Source organism: Rhipicephalus sanguineus, chromosome 10 (assembly GCF_013339695.2).
Source record: "Rhipicephalus sanguineus isolate Rsan-2018 chromosome 10, BIME_Rsan_1.4, whole genome shotgun sequence".
Classification (NCBI taxonomy): domain Eukaryota; kingdom Metazoa; phylum Arthropoda; class Arachnida; order Ixodida; family Ixodidae; genus Rhipicephalus; species Rhipicephalus sanguineus.
Window position 1 is genome coordinate 77538911 of NC_051185.1, and position 18011 is coordinate 77556921.

At 45.2% G+C, this 18011-nt stretch overlaps 1 protein-coding gene across 1 annotated transcript; it reads right to left on the reverse strand.

Annotated features, from left to right (window-relative positions):
• Window positions 1–3078: 3078 nt before the first annotated feature.
• On the reverse strand, window positions 3079–13241 carry LOC119406863 (uncharacterized). The gene is made up of 5 exons (XM_037673616.2): window positions 13045–13241; window positions 10881–11044; window positions 9239–9324; window positions 3968–4048; window positions 3079–3380 (listed from the first exon to the last, which is right to left on the reverse strand). The coding sequence occupies exons 1-5, from the start codon at window positions 13216–13218 to the stop codon at window positions 3178–3180; spliced, it is 708 nt and encodes a 235-aa protein (XP_037529544.1). The 5' UTR covers window positions 13219–13241; the 3' UTR covers window positions 3079–3177.
• Between the last annotated feature and the right edge of the window lie 4770 nt (window positions 13242–18011).

Sequence of the window (18011 nt, forward strand, 5' to 3'; positions counted from 1 at the left end):
ATATTGTCTGGTTGAAAATATTGCAGCGTAAAAATGTATGCCCCTATGCCTCCGTATGCGAACTGCTGATGGCAGTTTGGACGTTGTATCAGCGCTCCGGCAACGTTCATGTGCTCAGTGAAATTTCTTCTGTAAAACAAAAGGTTCGACTACTTATAGACATCAGTTAAGCCGCAAGTCTTCGTTTATTCGTTAAATTAAGGAACGTACTGTTTTCCTATGCGGTCCGAAATGGTAATGACCAGCACATATACACAGATGACGGACATAAGCTTACGCGTAATGCTCACAGTGTCCGTAAATGTATTTTGTTGCGGCCACGTTCGTGCGATTGACACGATAATTGCAACTATAACAGTGCTTACATTTAGTAAAACAGCCCCAGAAAGATCAAGATTGATGCGGTTAGTCGTGTTCACGCCTTCAGCCATTTCGACGAGGTATATATAACACAATGGTGTAAAGTGTGCGAGGTAACGAGCATTGACGTACATTTCAGACTTCTCAATGTTATGTGTTAAAGCGCCGCTAAAACGGTTTTTGAAATTGTCTAAGAAGTTAATTAGCCGCTACAGTAAATTACTGGCACCATAAATAAGGCGAGACACTTTGCATCTTAGGAGCTATGGGCGATTAAAGGTTACCCTCCTCAAGGAGCTATGGGCGATAAAGGTTACCCTCCTCAAGTATATCGCGGAGGCCACGCTTAGTGTTTTTCCGGTTGATCTCTATAGGTGCGGCTACCACACCGGCCACGTGCGTTTAGATCTGGCGCACAAACCCTGAAGAGCCAATGGGTTGCCCGAGTGATGTCGCTAAACAAGATTAATGAGACCTAAACTGTCTGTTAGTTCTCATTAATATTGTGTCTAACAAGGCAAAACGAGCCCTTAAAAGTCACCTTCGTCCCGAAACAAGTTTGTGGCTGCAAACTCGGTCTGGCGGCACGTTGCGATTTGTAGCGGTGCGCATGCCTAAAACCACACAATAAGTTACAAATTTTGTGGAGAGCGCTGAAATCGTTCTGTTAATGATCTCGGGGACATTCTTACCGGTTCAATATACATGCGTCGAAAATCGTCAAAACCCTCTTAGAGTACCTTTGGAAAATCTCAAACCCTTTAAACCCGCTGGCTAGCGTGATAATAATTTACGATATGTATTCCTTACTCTTACTCGACCAACATATGGAGCAGGAAAATGCACCATCACGGCATGCACGAAATCGACGGGCTTGCTCAATTCCTGGTACTGTCGCTAAAATCGAGCAGAGGACGCTTGGTCGCTTCTTTTTTTCTTTTGGTCACTTTTCTTTGTATAAGTAACGTCTTCACGTCCGGCCGTATTCTTACGAGACGTCAGCTAGTTTTGCTGTCTCATATGTCATGATAGTCGGTGACATTAATGAAAACGAACAGACAATGTTCATTATCTGTTGGTTTTCATCGATGTTGTGTCAAACAGAGATAGCGGCCCTTGAAATTCCCTTCGATAGCTGAAGACGCCATACAAGGCACTTCGAGACGAACATAAGCGTAAAATTCAAATGTATTTTGCTTGCCGTAATTTTGGTGGATGTAATTATAGGTGAGGTGGTTTTAAAAACTTGGAAAAAAGATCATCTGTCGGTGCTTATTAAAGGTGTAAGGATTAATTTTGGCCATCTGAGTCTCTTAACGTATACGTAAACATCACTCTTCCGATAAAAAACTCTTGTTGCATCGCCTCACCTTCCAAGCATCCGGTGAATGAATGAATTCGCTCGCGAGGCTTTTTTCGGCGTCGCAAGTTTCATTTGTGTTGGTAGAGACGGATGTTAGCAACGCATTCAGGACAAGAAGTAATCCCACTGCCATCGTATTGCGAACTCGACTAATACTATCTGTGTTCGCAGGCTAAACATATAGTGAAAGTTCAGAGTATATGACTGACGGGTAAAGCTGACGACGTTGATGAAAGCAAAAGCTCATATATTAGAGCAAGTGCGACATGTTATAATCCTATACTCTCTTATAATCCTTGCTGCACTTTCTTTTTTCGTTTTTTTTGTGCCTACGACTTTTTCTACAAATACATCGGTTCAGAAAGAAAAAAAGTGTTGTAAAATTAACCATCACAATGACTATGTTCAGTGCGCACAGACTGTTGTGTATAGGATACCCATGTCGTGTGGCCGCGCATACGTAGGACAAACTGAAAGATGTATAAATGAGCGAGTAAAAAGAACATGATAATAAGGTGCAGAAAGGCGTGGATGGCCAACTGGCTATCCACTGCAAGGATTGTGGCTGTGTGCCATACTTTGATAACACCTGCATTTTGTATCGCAACAGAGATATGTTAACGAGATTAATAGTTGAAGCTGCAGAAATGAAACGGGATGATATTGATGTGTCAGTGCACCGTCTATCGCGCTTACGCAGAAGGAACTTCGTTTTTTGGATGGTGTGTTGGACAATAATGGATGAGTAATAACCGATATGACACGTGGGCTTTGTTTTGTTGTCTTCTTTCTTTCCTTTTTATATGTCGCGCTTCCGAATAAACGCTTAGTTGCAGTCAAGCGCTTGTGTAGTGTCTTTCTTTCTAGCTGTCCGTGTGAGTGGTTTTGCGCTTCTTACGAAGATGGATCTATACCAACTAGCCCGTTACACTTGTTTATTCGGTTTTCTGTCTTTTGCCTGGAGCAGTTTAACACTTGATATTAGGCGCTGTCGAGCTGTAAAACGGTGAGCGCTTTCGTAATCGAATTTGTTTTTAAGTGACGTGAACACGTAAAATAAAACACTTAACCTATTAGACATTTATATTATTTAGTAAAAATTGTTGTTGGGCTTGTTGGTAGATGCTTACTGAAGTACGAAGAAGATGCATACCAATCAAGGAAGGACTTGTATTTCAGTTATTATTATTTTGTAGCCCTGTATACCTTTAGTCTAAACTGCTAAATGCTGTATGTTATTTATAAAAAAATACAGTTACGCAGACCATTGAAAGCACACTCCGTGAGTAAGCAGTATACCCTAATGAGATTACTGAAAAAGGAGCATTGTAAGTAAATATGTGGATTTTGGTGTGCATTTGTAACTTTTATTGAAAAATGCGCGATTTTTCACACGTTCTTCTCCAGACGAGTGTAACTGGCTGATGCGTGCATGCCTGCAGGTAAAGACGTCTTCACAAATCCTTTTTGGCGTTATTCTTGTTTGTGCGCTTGGGTTTCACAGCATTTTTGTTGTAACTCATGCGAGTAGGACACTCCTTCCAGTCGTAGACGATGTAACGGACATCTCTCGCAGCAAGCTCGTACGTAACTGTGCACAAGTAAGGCATTGGTGCTTCGTTGATTAGGAGGTCGTGTCTGACCCAGAGCATTGTGCCTTTAGAAATAAATGAGAAATTACGATTAATCGCGAAATATAAAGCATGAAATCATGAAATAACCCGGAATTTTGAATAAGCGCGTATAAGAAGAGCGTCAAGTGGCTCGAGGCGCGCGAGCCAGGAAATCCCTCGCTGTGCTCGTTCGCTCGGTTAAAGCGAGCTAGGACAACGAGAGAGGACGCTCAACCCAGCAAAGGGCGCCTTGAGCTCCGCTCTATAATGTAAGCGCAGTTGAAGCTCCTGCTACGGTATTCTGATAATACGCGCAGGTTGCATATGACGTGACGCAGTACGTTGATGCATATCAGGAACAGCGCCCTGGGACACAAATGGCTTGTCCCAACCTTGAACGGCGAGTGCTTATCCTGTCCCGTGAACCTTCTTCCATTTAATTGTGTGCATAAATGGAGGCATTCAAAGGAGAGGTAGAAGGAAGTGGGAAAGACAATGGTTTGGTAGATGACACCTACCCACACGCACGAAAATGTCCTTGTCATTTTGCAAAAAAAAAAAAAGAAAAGAAAAAACAGACCGTTTATTTCAATGCCAAGCTGTGATACAAAAGTTAGCGCCGGAAACTCACCGAGCAGTGTTGAGTTCAAAACTGCACAAGTATGGTAATCAGTGTACAGGATTCTGGTTGTCTCTTTGTAAAGTTTCTGTTCTGAAAAAAAGAAAGAAAGAAGGATATTCATAAAAGAGGTCGTGGTAAAGATTCTTCACTGTTCCTTGTTTCGTAGCATAAACGTATACATATGATGGTCAACAATATCACTTCCTACCTTGCTTGTAACATCAGATATACCTCAGCACAGTATTTCTGAACCCACTTTATTCTACGTTAACGACCTCCGAATAACAAGTAATGCATCGTGGCAATGTTTTTCTACTCAGTACGTTAGCTTTGCAACTGAGGTGTTGCAGTTGAGCTTCGCTTTCCGGCTGTAGCGGAAAGCGAAGCGGCAGCCATGTATACCGTCATGAATTCGCATTTTTTGATGAGGATAGCGCCAGAGCCTAATTCGAAGGATCCGCGGCACTACAACTCGCCGGTGCGATTGTCAGAAAAAAAATTGGCCGCGTATCTGCGTGCTTCGCTGCAAATGTCGTGTAAAGACGATAGAAGAGGCGCTGTGTGAGATATGGACGCCATCTGGCAATACGTCGGGAAACATGAGTGCTGTGTTGCGTGCTGGTAGTCCCGGCGCAGCAGCAGGCGAAGACCGGCGGTGACCAACGCGACCGGCGGGGACGCCAGCCAGCCCGAAAACGCGGTTTGGCGCGAAGCGCTCAAGCAGAGAAACGTCCGCACTCAACGAGTACTCTCCACACACTCTTTATTTACACGTCGCCTGGGTAAAACAGGAACGCCAGAGCGGCGCCCACAACCGGCAGCCTGAAGGCCGCCCACAACGCTGCTTTTTCATTTTTTTAAATATTTTTTTTCACCTTCTTGGCCTTCTCAAAACTAAAGTTTTTCAACCCCAACCCAGGCATTCGTACAGTGCAATACAGAACCGAAACCGAAACACAACAATGAGCTCGTGCGAAGGGCATGGAGGAAGCAAATTTCAGCGCAGTCGCATTTTCAGCTTTGTTGAAACAGCGCTCACTAGACGACGACGAAGTAAAAGAAGGCACAGGGACAGGCAGCGCCTGTCCTGTGCCTTCTTTACTTCGTCGTCGTCTAGTGAGCGCTGTTTCAACAAAGATGAACGCATACCAACTCGCTCAAGCTTCCATTATTATGCATTTCAGCGCAGCTTAAAAGGGACCGAGAACTGATTTTTCTCGATCCAATTTTTTACGGCGCGACAGGAAGCTTACCCTTCGTAGCGTTTGTAGTTGCAGTGGTTTATCCTAAAAGCACGTAGTTATTTTATAAGCAGTATTTTTCGATCTGAAAGGCTCCAAACACGCATGAAGGCTTGCTCCAGCAACGCTGAGAATTGATAGCGATGCCGCTAGCTCTTGTGAAAGCTGTCGTTGTTCTGCTTTCGCAGGAGTTACTGTAGCTATGCTTAACCACCTTTATTTGAGCTTTCAAACCATTTTTGAGAATAGCAAGCTGTTACAGTGAGATGATGTGGCTTTATACACCTTCTCGGTATTTGTACAGCGTTGTGTGCGCCTGCGTCCAAGGTTGCCTGCGCCTGTGACATGGATGGCTTGTCCCGGCATGGGATCATTACGCCAAGCGAAGGCAGCGCCACTTTGTTGCATACAACTAACGCAGGCCTATATGTACATTTTTATGGAGTAATATCTTTTAATATAAAGAAATTAACAATATTTCAGTACTAACAGAAAAGTCATCGAACGCATACACCAATCAATGGTCATGTGACCGGCTTCATCGGACCGTTTATGATTTTGCCGTCAGAGGCGCCAAATGTCACTTTTCGCGACTTTCAATGAAGAAATAAAAATATAAATCCACCTCTCACGAGATAAACAGGGTTCGTTTGAGTCAATGCGACGGACAATCTTTCCATCACTGCAGTCATCTCATTTCGTGTTCTGGGCAGTTGTCGGTCCCTTTAAGAAACTAGGGTCCTTAAAATTACGTATGTATGCATTTTCTATTAAAGGAACACGCCACCTAATACTTACCTAGTGATGTTGCACCTCAGATATGCATGATATTTACTTTTTGATCGACAACGTTCACAAGTATGAACAGCCGTACCAGTTCAAGACGGCTGGCCCTTGGGCAAGTGGTTCAACTTTGGTCGAGTGGCTGAATCGAGGGACGTGCCGACAAACAGAAAGACAGACAGACAGAAAGACAGACCAAAATTTCTGCGTTTAAGTTCCCCAAGAAAGACTATCGTCTTTAAAAAAATTAGCGCAACTCGCACTAAGTCGCGCAAGGTTGGATCACAGCAGAGCTGGTGGGCACCTAGCTGGTCCTGGCTTGGCTAGGCTTTCACCCTCTCACCTCTCTCTTCCTCACCCTTGCTGAGGCTGCCATTTTTAAAGCACTCCACCGCCGCAGCGCCGTCTATCGTCTGCGACGTTTCGCCGCCCTTCCGGTGTGTGGGGTTCCGCGGCGGTGTATGCAGCGTATGCGCTCGGTTCACAAGGTATTTACTGTTCCTCGCGGTACACGGGCAAAACAGGGCAACGCTTTTCGAGTGTAAAGGCGCTGATAAATAATCGCTAAGCTTGCAGCTTCAAAATGGCTGAAACAGCAAGCAGCGGCGGCCCACGAGACGTTCCCGCAGCAGCGCCGACGATGAGAATAATGCCAATGCAGTTCTTAAGCAGCATGTGTAAATTGGTAATTGCTTTGTATGTTTTCTTATAGCTGGCCGGGTGAGGTTCTTGGAATAATCACTATAAAAGAGCGTTAACACTTAGGACAACTGTCGAAGTATAATCGGAGAAACGTAAATGGAGACGAGCGAACACGTAGGCCATTGTCTGGCTGCGCGCTAGGTGCGCGGATTAGTGTTAAGATGGCTCACGGGTTTCCGTGCCGTGATTATTCAAGTTCAACGTAACTCTAATCCCTAACAGACCATTTTGGTTCCGCTTGGCACGTTGCAATACAATGTTCACGGAACGACAGGAGCACAAACACCGATTCCTGTGTTTATTCGTGTCGCCGTCGTAGCTTGTGGCCTCTGATCGTTGCACAGGATAAGGAACAGAAGTACGACGGGTGAGCTCAAAGTTCGGCGTAGAAACAACGCCGATGATAAAATAAAAATAAGCCTGTTGCACATCTGGAAGCGTGGCATGGCGTGAGTTCGCTTCGGCGTGAGCCGCCGCCACTAGCGATACGCCGAAAGGGCGCTCGTTTTTGGTAACATTACTGTCAATTTGTTTTCTGGCGAGTATTTCAGAAGCATTACGACAAGCGCACGTGTCCATTTAACGACCTGGCTTTAACGAACGTGGGCCGATTATACACGACACCCAGACTGCCGCGCGAAAAAAAAAGTGCGGTTGTCATAACGCTACCCCAGTTATCGTCACAAAATTGACAAGTCGAGAAAGAACGTGCTCTCGACGAAACGTTAGAAACGCGTACCTACGCCAAAGAACACATGTCATGCAGGCCTTTCTGTCATGTAGATTGAAAAGTGCCCATTCAATAATCTCGAAATTGCACGCACTAAGATGGAACATTTTCTAGCCGCAGCCATTGTAAATCATGTGCTGTAGCATAGAAATCAGAGAGGTTCATGAGAACAACTCTTGGCCAAACATTTGTGTATTAATCGTCAGCCTTGACATTGGTTCTCTTTGATGCAGATGATAAGTGTACCAGCACCCAAGCACAATCACAAGCTGGTGTGGTGACTTGGAGAAATGGCCATAAGTGCAGACACCACCATATAATAATATACTATTTGTCGGAGAAGGCGTGCGACCTGGAGAAGCGAAGTCATTTAAAAACATAGTGCACTTCGCATGCCTTGGCTGCCAGTCTTTCAGGCTTCCGTAGCTGTTGCCGCAGCCAAACACAGCGCAGTGGTAGCTTGTCGACCTGTTCTCGTCCGACATTTCGATTTGCGGCAGCACAATTGTTTCAGCGCGTCGAAAAATGGAAACATGCTGACCTCTCACGCACCACGCAGTGCAAAACTCGGGAATCCGCACACACCAGCGGCAGCGGTCGGCCGAGGTGGAGAGAGAGAAAGCGGTGAAAATACACCGGTTCGAGGCTACGCTCCTCCTCTCCGTGAAAACGGTCTATACATGGCTATGCGTGCTCTCTCATTTTTTCTATATTTCTTGCGTCTGTTTATTTTTATCTCTTTCTGTTTGTATATTTCTTTCTCTGTCTTTCTACCTTTTTCTCTCTTCCCTTTCTTTCTCTCAACTTTTCTATTTTCTGTCCCTTTCTCTCTCTCTCTCTCTGTTCTCGTTCTCTCGCCTTCTATCTCTTTCTCTCTTTCTTTCATTCCTAGCCTTCTCTCTATTTGTGTTTTTATCTTTCTTTGTATCTTTTTCTCTCTCTCTGTACTCGTTCGCTCGCCCATCAGAGTTATTGCGTCCCCACGCCGGACAAATTGGCGCACGTGTTCTGGGAGCGAAGCAGAAGATAAAGAAGAGGACGAAGAGAGCGCGTGCCGGTTCACGATGAGCATGGTTTTCTTTCTACGCCACACCGAAAACTTCGAGCATAACAGCTCTGCTGTAAAAACTCTGGGGTTTTAAGTGCCAACACCACGACATGATAATGAGGCACATCATAGTGGTTTACTCCGCACGAATTCTGATCACGTGGGGTTCTTTAATGGGCACTTGAATTACACACACAAAATGATGTTGCATTTTCGCTCCCTTTAAACGCAGCCACCGTGACTGGTATCGAATTCATGTTTGCGAGCTTAGCCGCGTAACATTTTGGCTGCTGTGGTACTACGGCGGCCGTTGCCATCAGCACTTCGATATAAAAAAAATCACCGCCTAAGCACTCCGTACCGATGTTTAACCAGCGAAGCTAAAGCGTGTGGCTCCGGTGTCTATCACTTGGTTAATCCTGACAGTTCACTAAAGTATTTCTCAATTATTGCTTACGTTGGTCCAGAAATTTTAATTGGCGTTTGCCGCCCGTGTATTGCGTTCGTCTTTTTTAGTGCCCAATTTCTGTGACACAAATTTTGCTTTCGCCTAGCTTCACTGTAATAATTCAATAAAATAAAAATGTTGTCACGGTCTAGATATTGCTATTTAAAGGTTCAGAACCGCACTGTGCGGGACTGGGCGGCCGTTTTGGAGGTTACACGAGCTGCGAACTAATAGTTGTATAGCTCAGTTTAACTGGGTTGAACTATACAAAAGTAGGCAAGCTGACCAGATACACCACGAAAGGAACCGTGCGATTGCAAATACGTACCAATAACGTAACTGAAAATGATCTCGTTATATTGTTTAAAAGCTTGATCCGTTCTGTTCATTTCCGCAATTGATAGCCCGGTGGCTCTGAAAAAAAAAACATACTTTCAGTGATATCTTTTTCAAGTTGAATTCGTGATCACGCATATAGGAACAGCCCGTCCAACGACGTAAGTTGCATGCATGAGACAAACGCGTTATCTCTCATGTTACGTGCTTTTATTGAATCTTGAATAACCAACCAGCCAAGTTTTCGTTCCAGCCACTTGAAAACGATGAAGAAACGTTAAAGGCAATATGTGTTATATATTACATCGGTGTCATCCATATTTTTGTCCTTGCCAGCGTGGTGGTACTTACAGTAACAGTTTAAGGTCTCGTCGCTGGCGTTCAACTCATCCATTAATTAAGCCACACACGCAGTGCCGCTTATAAGTGGATGCTCAGTAAACTGAGGAACCAGTAAAAGAAAGGGAGTAAACTAGGTTGCTACAGCATAAAGCTACCCCACAGTGCTTTTATTCCAATCTCCTGACGCCACTGATGAGAGCCGGCATTACCAAAGCGTGCGTGTTAACCAAGCAACGTTTTTCAAACCACCCTCTTAAACGGCTTCGTCGTTTACTGGAGCCCATTTCCATTTAACTTGAATATGAATAGCATTGCCTGCTTTGGCTCGTTTTTAGTCATATCCACGACTGGAGATAGGCGAAGAGCGCACAGAGATGGACAGCGTTTTAATTTAACCGAGCTACCGGAGGGTTGCACCGGCTTGTGGATTTTTGCGCACGATGTGTGAAGAGGCGGGAAGCTCGTATATACTCATTGCGGCCAGTTGTTTTTCCGCCCACTTTCATTTCCTTTCCTAATTTTTCATTAAAAATGAAGTAATGTCTCATACAATTTGCTTGGTTAATTCTCGTGTTGTTCACTATCACCATTGCAGTTTTCTGCGCTGCAGGTCAGGGGCGTAGGCAGAAATTTTTTCGGGGGGGGGGGGGGGGGTGATGGTGCACCTTCTTGATCTGAAGTGGAGGACGGGCAGGCAGATGTGGTCGGGTGGCAAAAAAATTCATAGTAAATTTACAGCGCGAAAAAACGAGAGACAGAAGAAGAAAACTATACACATAATAATCATAATAATAATATCTGGGGTTTAACGTCCCAAAACCACGATATGATTATGAGAGACGCCGTATGTGGAGGGCTCCGGAAATTTCGACCACCTGGGTTCTTTAACGTGCGCCTAAATCTAAGTACACGGGCTCAACATTTTCGCCTCCTATCGAAAATGCAGCCGCCGCAGCCGGAATTCGATCCCGGAAAACTATACACAGGACAAGCGCTTGTCCTGTGCAATTTCCTTCTTCTGCCTCTCGTTTTTTCGCGCTGTAAATTTACTATGAACGCTTACCAACTATAGTTGGTAAGCGTTCATAGAGTGCCAAGTCGGGCTATAGCCCGGCTTGGCACTCTTTCGGCAACAAAATTTCGGCGGGGCGGGGGGGGGGGGGGGTTACGGGCCCGGTGTGCCACCCTCTGGCTACGCCACTGTCTATAGTAATCACTGCTGCCCGTCTGCGTTGCTGCATACTACGCGGCGATAGGATTCCAACATACATTCACATGGGAGCAATACTTACATGTGTGTTTTGTTGTACGAGAATTGGTACAAGAACGTGAGACTTCCGCCCTTTCCTCCTGAGAAAGACACACGCGCGCACAGGCAGGGCATTTCATCTCGAATTTTCTTCCCATCCTTTGAGTGGTAGACTAAGCAGTACAAAACGCGCGAGTGATTTATCAACTGCAGAGAGACAGAATTAGCATTATTATGGGTACAACATTTTACGATAACACATTTTGTTTTGATTCTGTGAGCCCAAACCACACGACACGGGTAAGCGCAACATTGAAAAGAACAAAAATAAAAATTCGTTATAGCCGCGGCGCAGAATGGCTATAGGCAACAGCGGAAGGCTTCCCAGATTAACGTAGCTCAACGTCAGCTTTATTCCGCGGGATAGCATTAGATTCAAGGATAAAATGTTTGCATGGTGCGTTTGACCACTACCGTCCGAAGCCCCACACCGGCGCATCATGCAACAAGTTCACTGCCTTCAATTTCATCCTGCGACGGTCGTTGCAGCACGAGAACACGAGAAAAAAAAATGTTCTTTCTTGCTAGCCCTCTCTCTCGAAGCGATGTTTAAGCTACCAAAAACCACAGCGCCACCAAGTGGCAGCGAGAACAGTGGTATAAACGATTTTACGTTAGACACATAGGCTCTGCCACCTTGGGCTGTTAAACGAATGTTTTATTTTTGTATAACGCGACGTCAATTAATGAGGTCACGAAAAGTCCAATGCACTATCTCAGCAGTTTTCATGCGTATGCGTCTACCGTAGCACTGTTAAGAATTCGTTTAGCTGTCAAGGATGTCAATCGGCAAGGCTGCGGTCCAATATGGCGGCATCGAAACCCATCCGTAAAATAGGCTAAAGCATGTGTCTCAAACACGCGGCCAGCAGACCTTTCGCCAGCGGCCCGGCCCGCACTTGACTGTTTTTGACCTATAGCGCCCTCCGTCGTAGTTCAATTGGTAGAACATCGGATGCGTAATTCGAAGATTGTGGGTTCAGATCCCACCGCGACGGTAGAACAAAAGCTCGGTATTTCAGAATCGGCGTCCACATTTCAGTAATTCTGGAGATTATGTTCCTAGAAACCTGACGCCAAATCCCCTTCAGAAATGACTCATACATGAGACACGGGAAACGCTTTCTTTCAAATGGAAACATTAGCTCACATTTGGTTCAAATCCCCCTCTCCTCCCCTCGCTCCAATGTTTTGTCCCGGCCCTTGCGGGAGACTGAATTTCGTGACCGTGGCCCGCTAGTTGCGGTGAGTGAGACCCCCGGTATAAAGCGTTACAGTGCCTTACATTGCTGTCGTTCATCCAGTGTTAAGCGGGGCGGCAGCATTCACCTTCGTGTACGCGTTTCTGGGATATCTACCACGTTGCATTTGTTGACTTTACCCACTTTCAAGAACATTTACTGTGCGACAACAAAGCAAATGTAAACACAAAATTTTGTTGCGTCCCTATAGCAGTAAGCTAACAATCTGTCCCGGTGGTGTGAATAACTTGGCTTCGGTGCCAGAGGCAGAACCTTCGGCACATCTCTTATTTTCAACACTGTTTTATACATTGTAACTGCTACAAAGTCTACTTAAAAACGCAGAAAGCCACGAAATTTCGAACTGTGACACCGGAGCTGCTGTGTGTGTGTGTGACACACGTAGCTGTGTCACACACACACACACACACACACACACACACACACCACACACACACACACACACACACACACACACACACACACACACACACACACACACACACACACACACACACACACAACACCACACACACACAACACGCACACACACGCACACACACACACAACACACACACACACACGCACACCCAACGCACACACAACACACGCGCACACACACGCGCACACACACACACACACACCAACACACACACACACACACACACACACACACACACACACACACACACACACACCCACACACACACACACACACACCATAAATACAACGCAGTCAAGTCTACTGTCTTCTGCGTCATATTACGGCTTCATTCTCTAACACCTTTGACTAATGAACGTCGACGTCACATGCAGCGTGATTCAGAAACCACGCCGCTCTTACACTATTGCCGTTATTGAAGGAGATGCAAAAAAAAAAAAAAGCATGGCTGTCCACAGCCTCACCTTTTCAGCATCCGGATAGTGCATGAAATGGCTAGTGATGTGGTCACCTGCATTGCACGTTTGTGTCGTGTTGCCGTCGACTTTTTGGAGTAAAACAGTCGCCGCGAAAAACGCTGCCGGCAAAAAGTTCATGCTGTACTTCGTGTATCCCGAACATAGACGACGAGCCCGCATGTGAAGCGCGACATTAAGCTCATCTCAGCCTCTGAGCTGTGACATTTGCTGTTAAAAGTCAGCGTATATAAAAGTGAAGAATGAAAGAGAGAGAGAGAGTGTGTGTATTAGAAGAACGCACATAGGTCGGCCATAATACTCGAGATGTTTGTCTCCCTTAAAGTGGAACACTAAACAGTGCATAACAACCGAGTTATTCATCAACTCGAAAAAGACCGAATTAGAAGTGAGCGACAGCATTTTACTATAAAATATTTCGTTCCGACTCTGTGGGCACAAATCCTTCAAGAAACCGCGACATAAAAAAAATGTAAAGTGCCTTATGGGAAAACTGCGGAATGGCTATTAGTTACGCAGCAAAGACAGCATCAGAAGTTAAAAATTCCAATTCGCAATGTCGCGATTCGAGCTTGGCACGAAAGGCAAAAAACAAAACAAAAGAAAGAATTGCACAGCCTCGTGTTTCTCGTAGTACCGAACGTTTCTCAGTTAAACGAATGAACATTGGGTTTTAAAATTTATATAATTATTTTAAGGTCAACGAAGTTTTGAAAGGCTTCATCGAACCACATTGAATCCGCGATATTGCTGATTCCAGTCATTACTGTTGCTTGTCGCCATTTTTTTTATCCAAACATCGAACTTGGTAATCGGAAGCTTTCGTAGAGGTCAAACGCTCATGATGTTAGAAGCTAAAGTTTAGTGAATGCATAAAAGATTGGTGGGTTGACCCACCTATGACTAAACATAAGGAGCCTGACATTTATGTGCTGATTCATTTACGCTGTCGTTTACTCCATCTCTGAAGAATCATGTTGGATGATTGGACCCATGGCATTCATTATTCACACCAAGCTTCGTGCCATAGGAGCCAGCGGGGTCGATTGCCCTACGTTTTAATTTCAGCTGGGCAGTGCAATACACTCCTCCCGGCGCCCTTTTCTTTAAAGGCCGACCCCTTTATAATATTGTAATTTAAGCCAAGGTTTCACAATGGTAGCTCGGGTTTGACGATAGCACGTACTGTCGTCTCAATGATAGCGCTGGCGTTAAGACTAGACTGCCACACACACACCACACACACACACACACACACACACACACACACACACACACACACACACACACACACACACCACACACACACACACACACACACACACACACACACACACACACACACACACACACACACACACACACACACACACACACACACACACACACACACACACACACACACCACACACACACACACACACACACACACACACACACACACCACACACACACACACACACACACACACACACACACACACACACACACACACACACACACACACACACACACCACACACACACACACACACACACACACACACACACACACACACACACACACACACACACACACACACAACACACACACACACACACACACACGCACACACACACACACACACACACACCACACCACACACACACACCACACACACACACACCGCACACGCACACACGCACACGCACACGCACACACACACACACACACGCACACACACACACAAACACACAACACACACACACACACACACACACACCACACACACACACACACACACACACACACACACGCACGCACGCACGCACGCACGCACGCACGCACACACACACACACACACACACACACACACACACACACACACCACATATATATATATATATATGGGCAGAATGAACTCCTGTTCTACACAATAAATAATAAGAATTAGGGCTCGAAAAGCTGATACGTTAAACGAATGAACTACGAATTATGACAACGATAACACGAACTCAGAAGGGCGAACTGTCGTTAATGAGAGAGTTTTATCAAATATTTTACGGTGCACACATTGCAGGGTGAAACTGCCGCGTTAAGAAGTGGCAGACTACGGCGATTACGAAGTAACAGCAGGGGTACACATATGTCAAGTCTTGCAATCTTGATAGGTGACCACGTATGAAAAAACGTCTCTCATGTTCTTCGGTGAGACGTATTTCTCGGCGCCACCGTCTCCAGCAGTTCACTGGTGAGCGTTTCCGTCTCGTTTTCAGTTGAAACTGGAAAACAAAAGTATTGGTAGTGACTGTAGGATGTGGTATACTAAGCAGTCCGCAACACTGTGGCTGCTTGGTGCGCTTGGTAATTAAACTTTTATAAAAGCAAGATCTCTATTTTTGTGTGCGAAAAGTTTTAAGAGACGAAGGCGATAGGAATGCGCTCTCTCCTATCGCCTTTACTTAGTTTACATTTCTTTTAACTTGTCTGGAAAAGATAAGCAAAGCGTGTTTTTCGAAAACCATCGCCACATAGCATGAGCAACAATTGCCGAGGTATATAATACTGCCACGTGCGCTTCTTATTATCACTTTTGTTGTATTCGGTTTTCGCCCGCGAAGACTGTCAGAAACGCGCAGCGCGAACCGCGCCTCATTGTTCGAGAAGCTTCGCGATCATTGTAGATCGTTTTGTTAAAATTGCGCGCAAGACGCGCACACTCGAGCTTATTCTAGAATTTGCGCGACAGCCAGCGATAACGCTGGAATATTCGACGGCACATGTTTAAATGCCGACGCGCTTCACCGCTTGTCAGTTGATCGACGGTCGACGCTCTGTTCGCCGCTATCAGTGTATTGCTGTAGTTTGACTTTCAGTTTCCCGGCCACAAGTTCGGCCAAATAAACAGTTTCATCTCGGACGTGCTGACTGCTGTCTTCGTCGACGTCACCACCACGTGACAATACTGAGCTTTCGGCCAAGCCAGTATGGCGCGGCGTAACATAACGGCTCATCGATTCCGCCACGGCGTACACAATATGGCGGTGCCATTTAAAAAGTGACATATACCGAAGCGGCGTGAGCTTTTGGATATAAGAAGAAGGAGCTCAAGAGCCTGGGGAGAAAAGGAGAACGAAGTTGTAAATAAATTGAGAACAATATGGTCGCCAGTTCCACAGAAAAGCTTTAATTCTCTTGTGTCATTTCAATTGGTCACTATACATTATTTTCGGGCAACCGTCAATGGAAGCCAACATGTGGGTGGCATTCTTGACGAGGACTACACAGAGGTAATCTTTTGTAAATGCCAAGTTCAAGATGAAGCAGCGGCAGAACTACCTCGTGAGCTCAACTCGGAAGAACTCGTGAAGTTTTTGGAAAAGGCTGCCGTGGACACTGCTGAACAACAGGTGCAGTGAAAGTGAACTTGCTTCTGGCGACTTTCAACGACCTAGTTCTACGAGTTTGGCCGTTTCGTCACCAGCGCCGTAGATTTGAAACACACGGAAACAGTACTGGTAGGTCACACAATTAGCACTTAGATCTTTCGTTTACACGGGAACTTTCTTGACCTCAACCATACATATCCCTTATTTACGCTTAAGTTTCTGTGAAAGCGATCGCGGCGATTACTCGATCGAAAATTTCTTTCGTGCAAGCCAACACACTGAGACACTTGGCACGTTTTCACAACACTGACCGAGTGTCGCCGATTTGCCGTTATGCTGTTCGCATTGACGATGATAATTTTGCACCTTGATTTCTGCTCTAATTTTTTCACGCTATCCATTCGCGGATGCTGTTTCTCTTCACCATGAGCTAACCTTGCAAAAAAAAAAGACTAACCAGTTAAGATTTCAGTCAACAAGCTACTCTTCAAACAATTATTTAAATCATCTCCAAATTGTTCCATACCCCGCAATCGTAGCGTAGTCACCGCGCAAGTTCGCACAATCTTTCAGGACCTAATGAATGAATCAATCGCATCTGTTTCGTTAATCTTTCAGGAGAGTAACTTGGTACGCTGATTGGCTGACATTTAACCAGTAACTAGACATGGTACGCTGATTGGCTAACATTTAACCAGTTGTCACCGCAGTGAACAATTATAGAAACACACCTGTGGTCGTTTCCACGACGACGGCCCTCTGTCTGGATGCTCCGACATCACCGGGTGTTGCTAGGAACATCTTCTCTGCGAAAGCCACCAAGACTCTCAGCTAGCCATATGAAAATTTGGCTTTATTTGCTATAAGTTTCATCACAAATTATTGCAGCATCGTCATTGCCACGACCGTCACAGCCGTCTTGCTTAAAGCCTACGAGCTATTCATTGAAAAAGGAGGCTGATTACAGCCGCAATTAGCCCGAAGTCGTACACTACACGTTTTCACAAACGAGGCGGGGTATCTATTACCTGAGGCGAAAACTCTATGCCAACGTCATACAAGAGTTACATGTATGGTAGTGAGGACGTTTACATTCCTGCTGATATATTAAAGAAACCCTGTACGCTTGCTCACGACGTTCTCTTTCAGCTTTTGCGCGAGATTTTACAAGCAATGTCCAATGTGAAAATGGATGAAAGTTTGCCTAACTTACAGCGTCGCGTCGCTTGACAAATTAAACAAAATTCAGTGCAAGGAAACCCACCTGGCATGAACATCATCACGCTGAGGAAAAAAATGACGAGAATCAGGGCAGCAAGGAAGATCATGTACGACACGGATGACAGCTCCAGGCTGCGGTCCTTCGTCGCCCTGCGTCAAAAAAAGAAAAAAAATCGTGTGCACATAACTTTTGCGCGTATATACAGATTTGCATAGGCAGTCTAATTCAGTGTTATCATTTCGGCTGATCTTCGATTAGATATCTTGATTTTGCGTAAGGGCTAAAATGCCTTTCCACCGCATATCGACTTCTTAAAAAAAAGTTTCGAGAGTAATTTCTCTTAATGGATCGAGCCTTTATACACA

What these genes read in the sequence shown, in the direction of transcription:
- LOC119406863 (XM_037673616.2), bottom strand. Translation starts at nt 13,218, where the DNA reads ATGCGGGCTCGTCGTCTATGTTCGGGATACACGAAGTACAGCATGAAC. An exon ending in TCGTACAACAAAACACACAT is followed by an intron (nt 9,325 to 10,880) that starts GTAAGTATTGCT and finishes TTTTTTTTTCAG; the next exon opens with AGCCACCGGGCTATCAATTG. An exon ending in TTTGAACTCAACACTGCTCG is followed by an intron (nt 3,381 to 3,967) that starts GTGAGTTTCCGG and finishes TTATTTCTAAAG; the next exon opens with GCACAATGCTCTGGGTCAGA.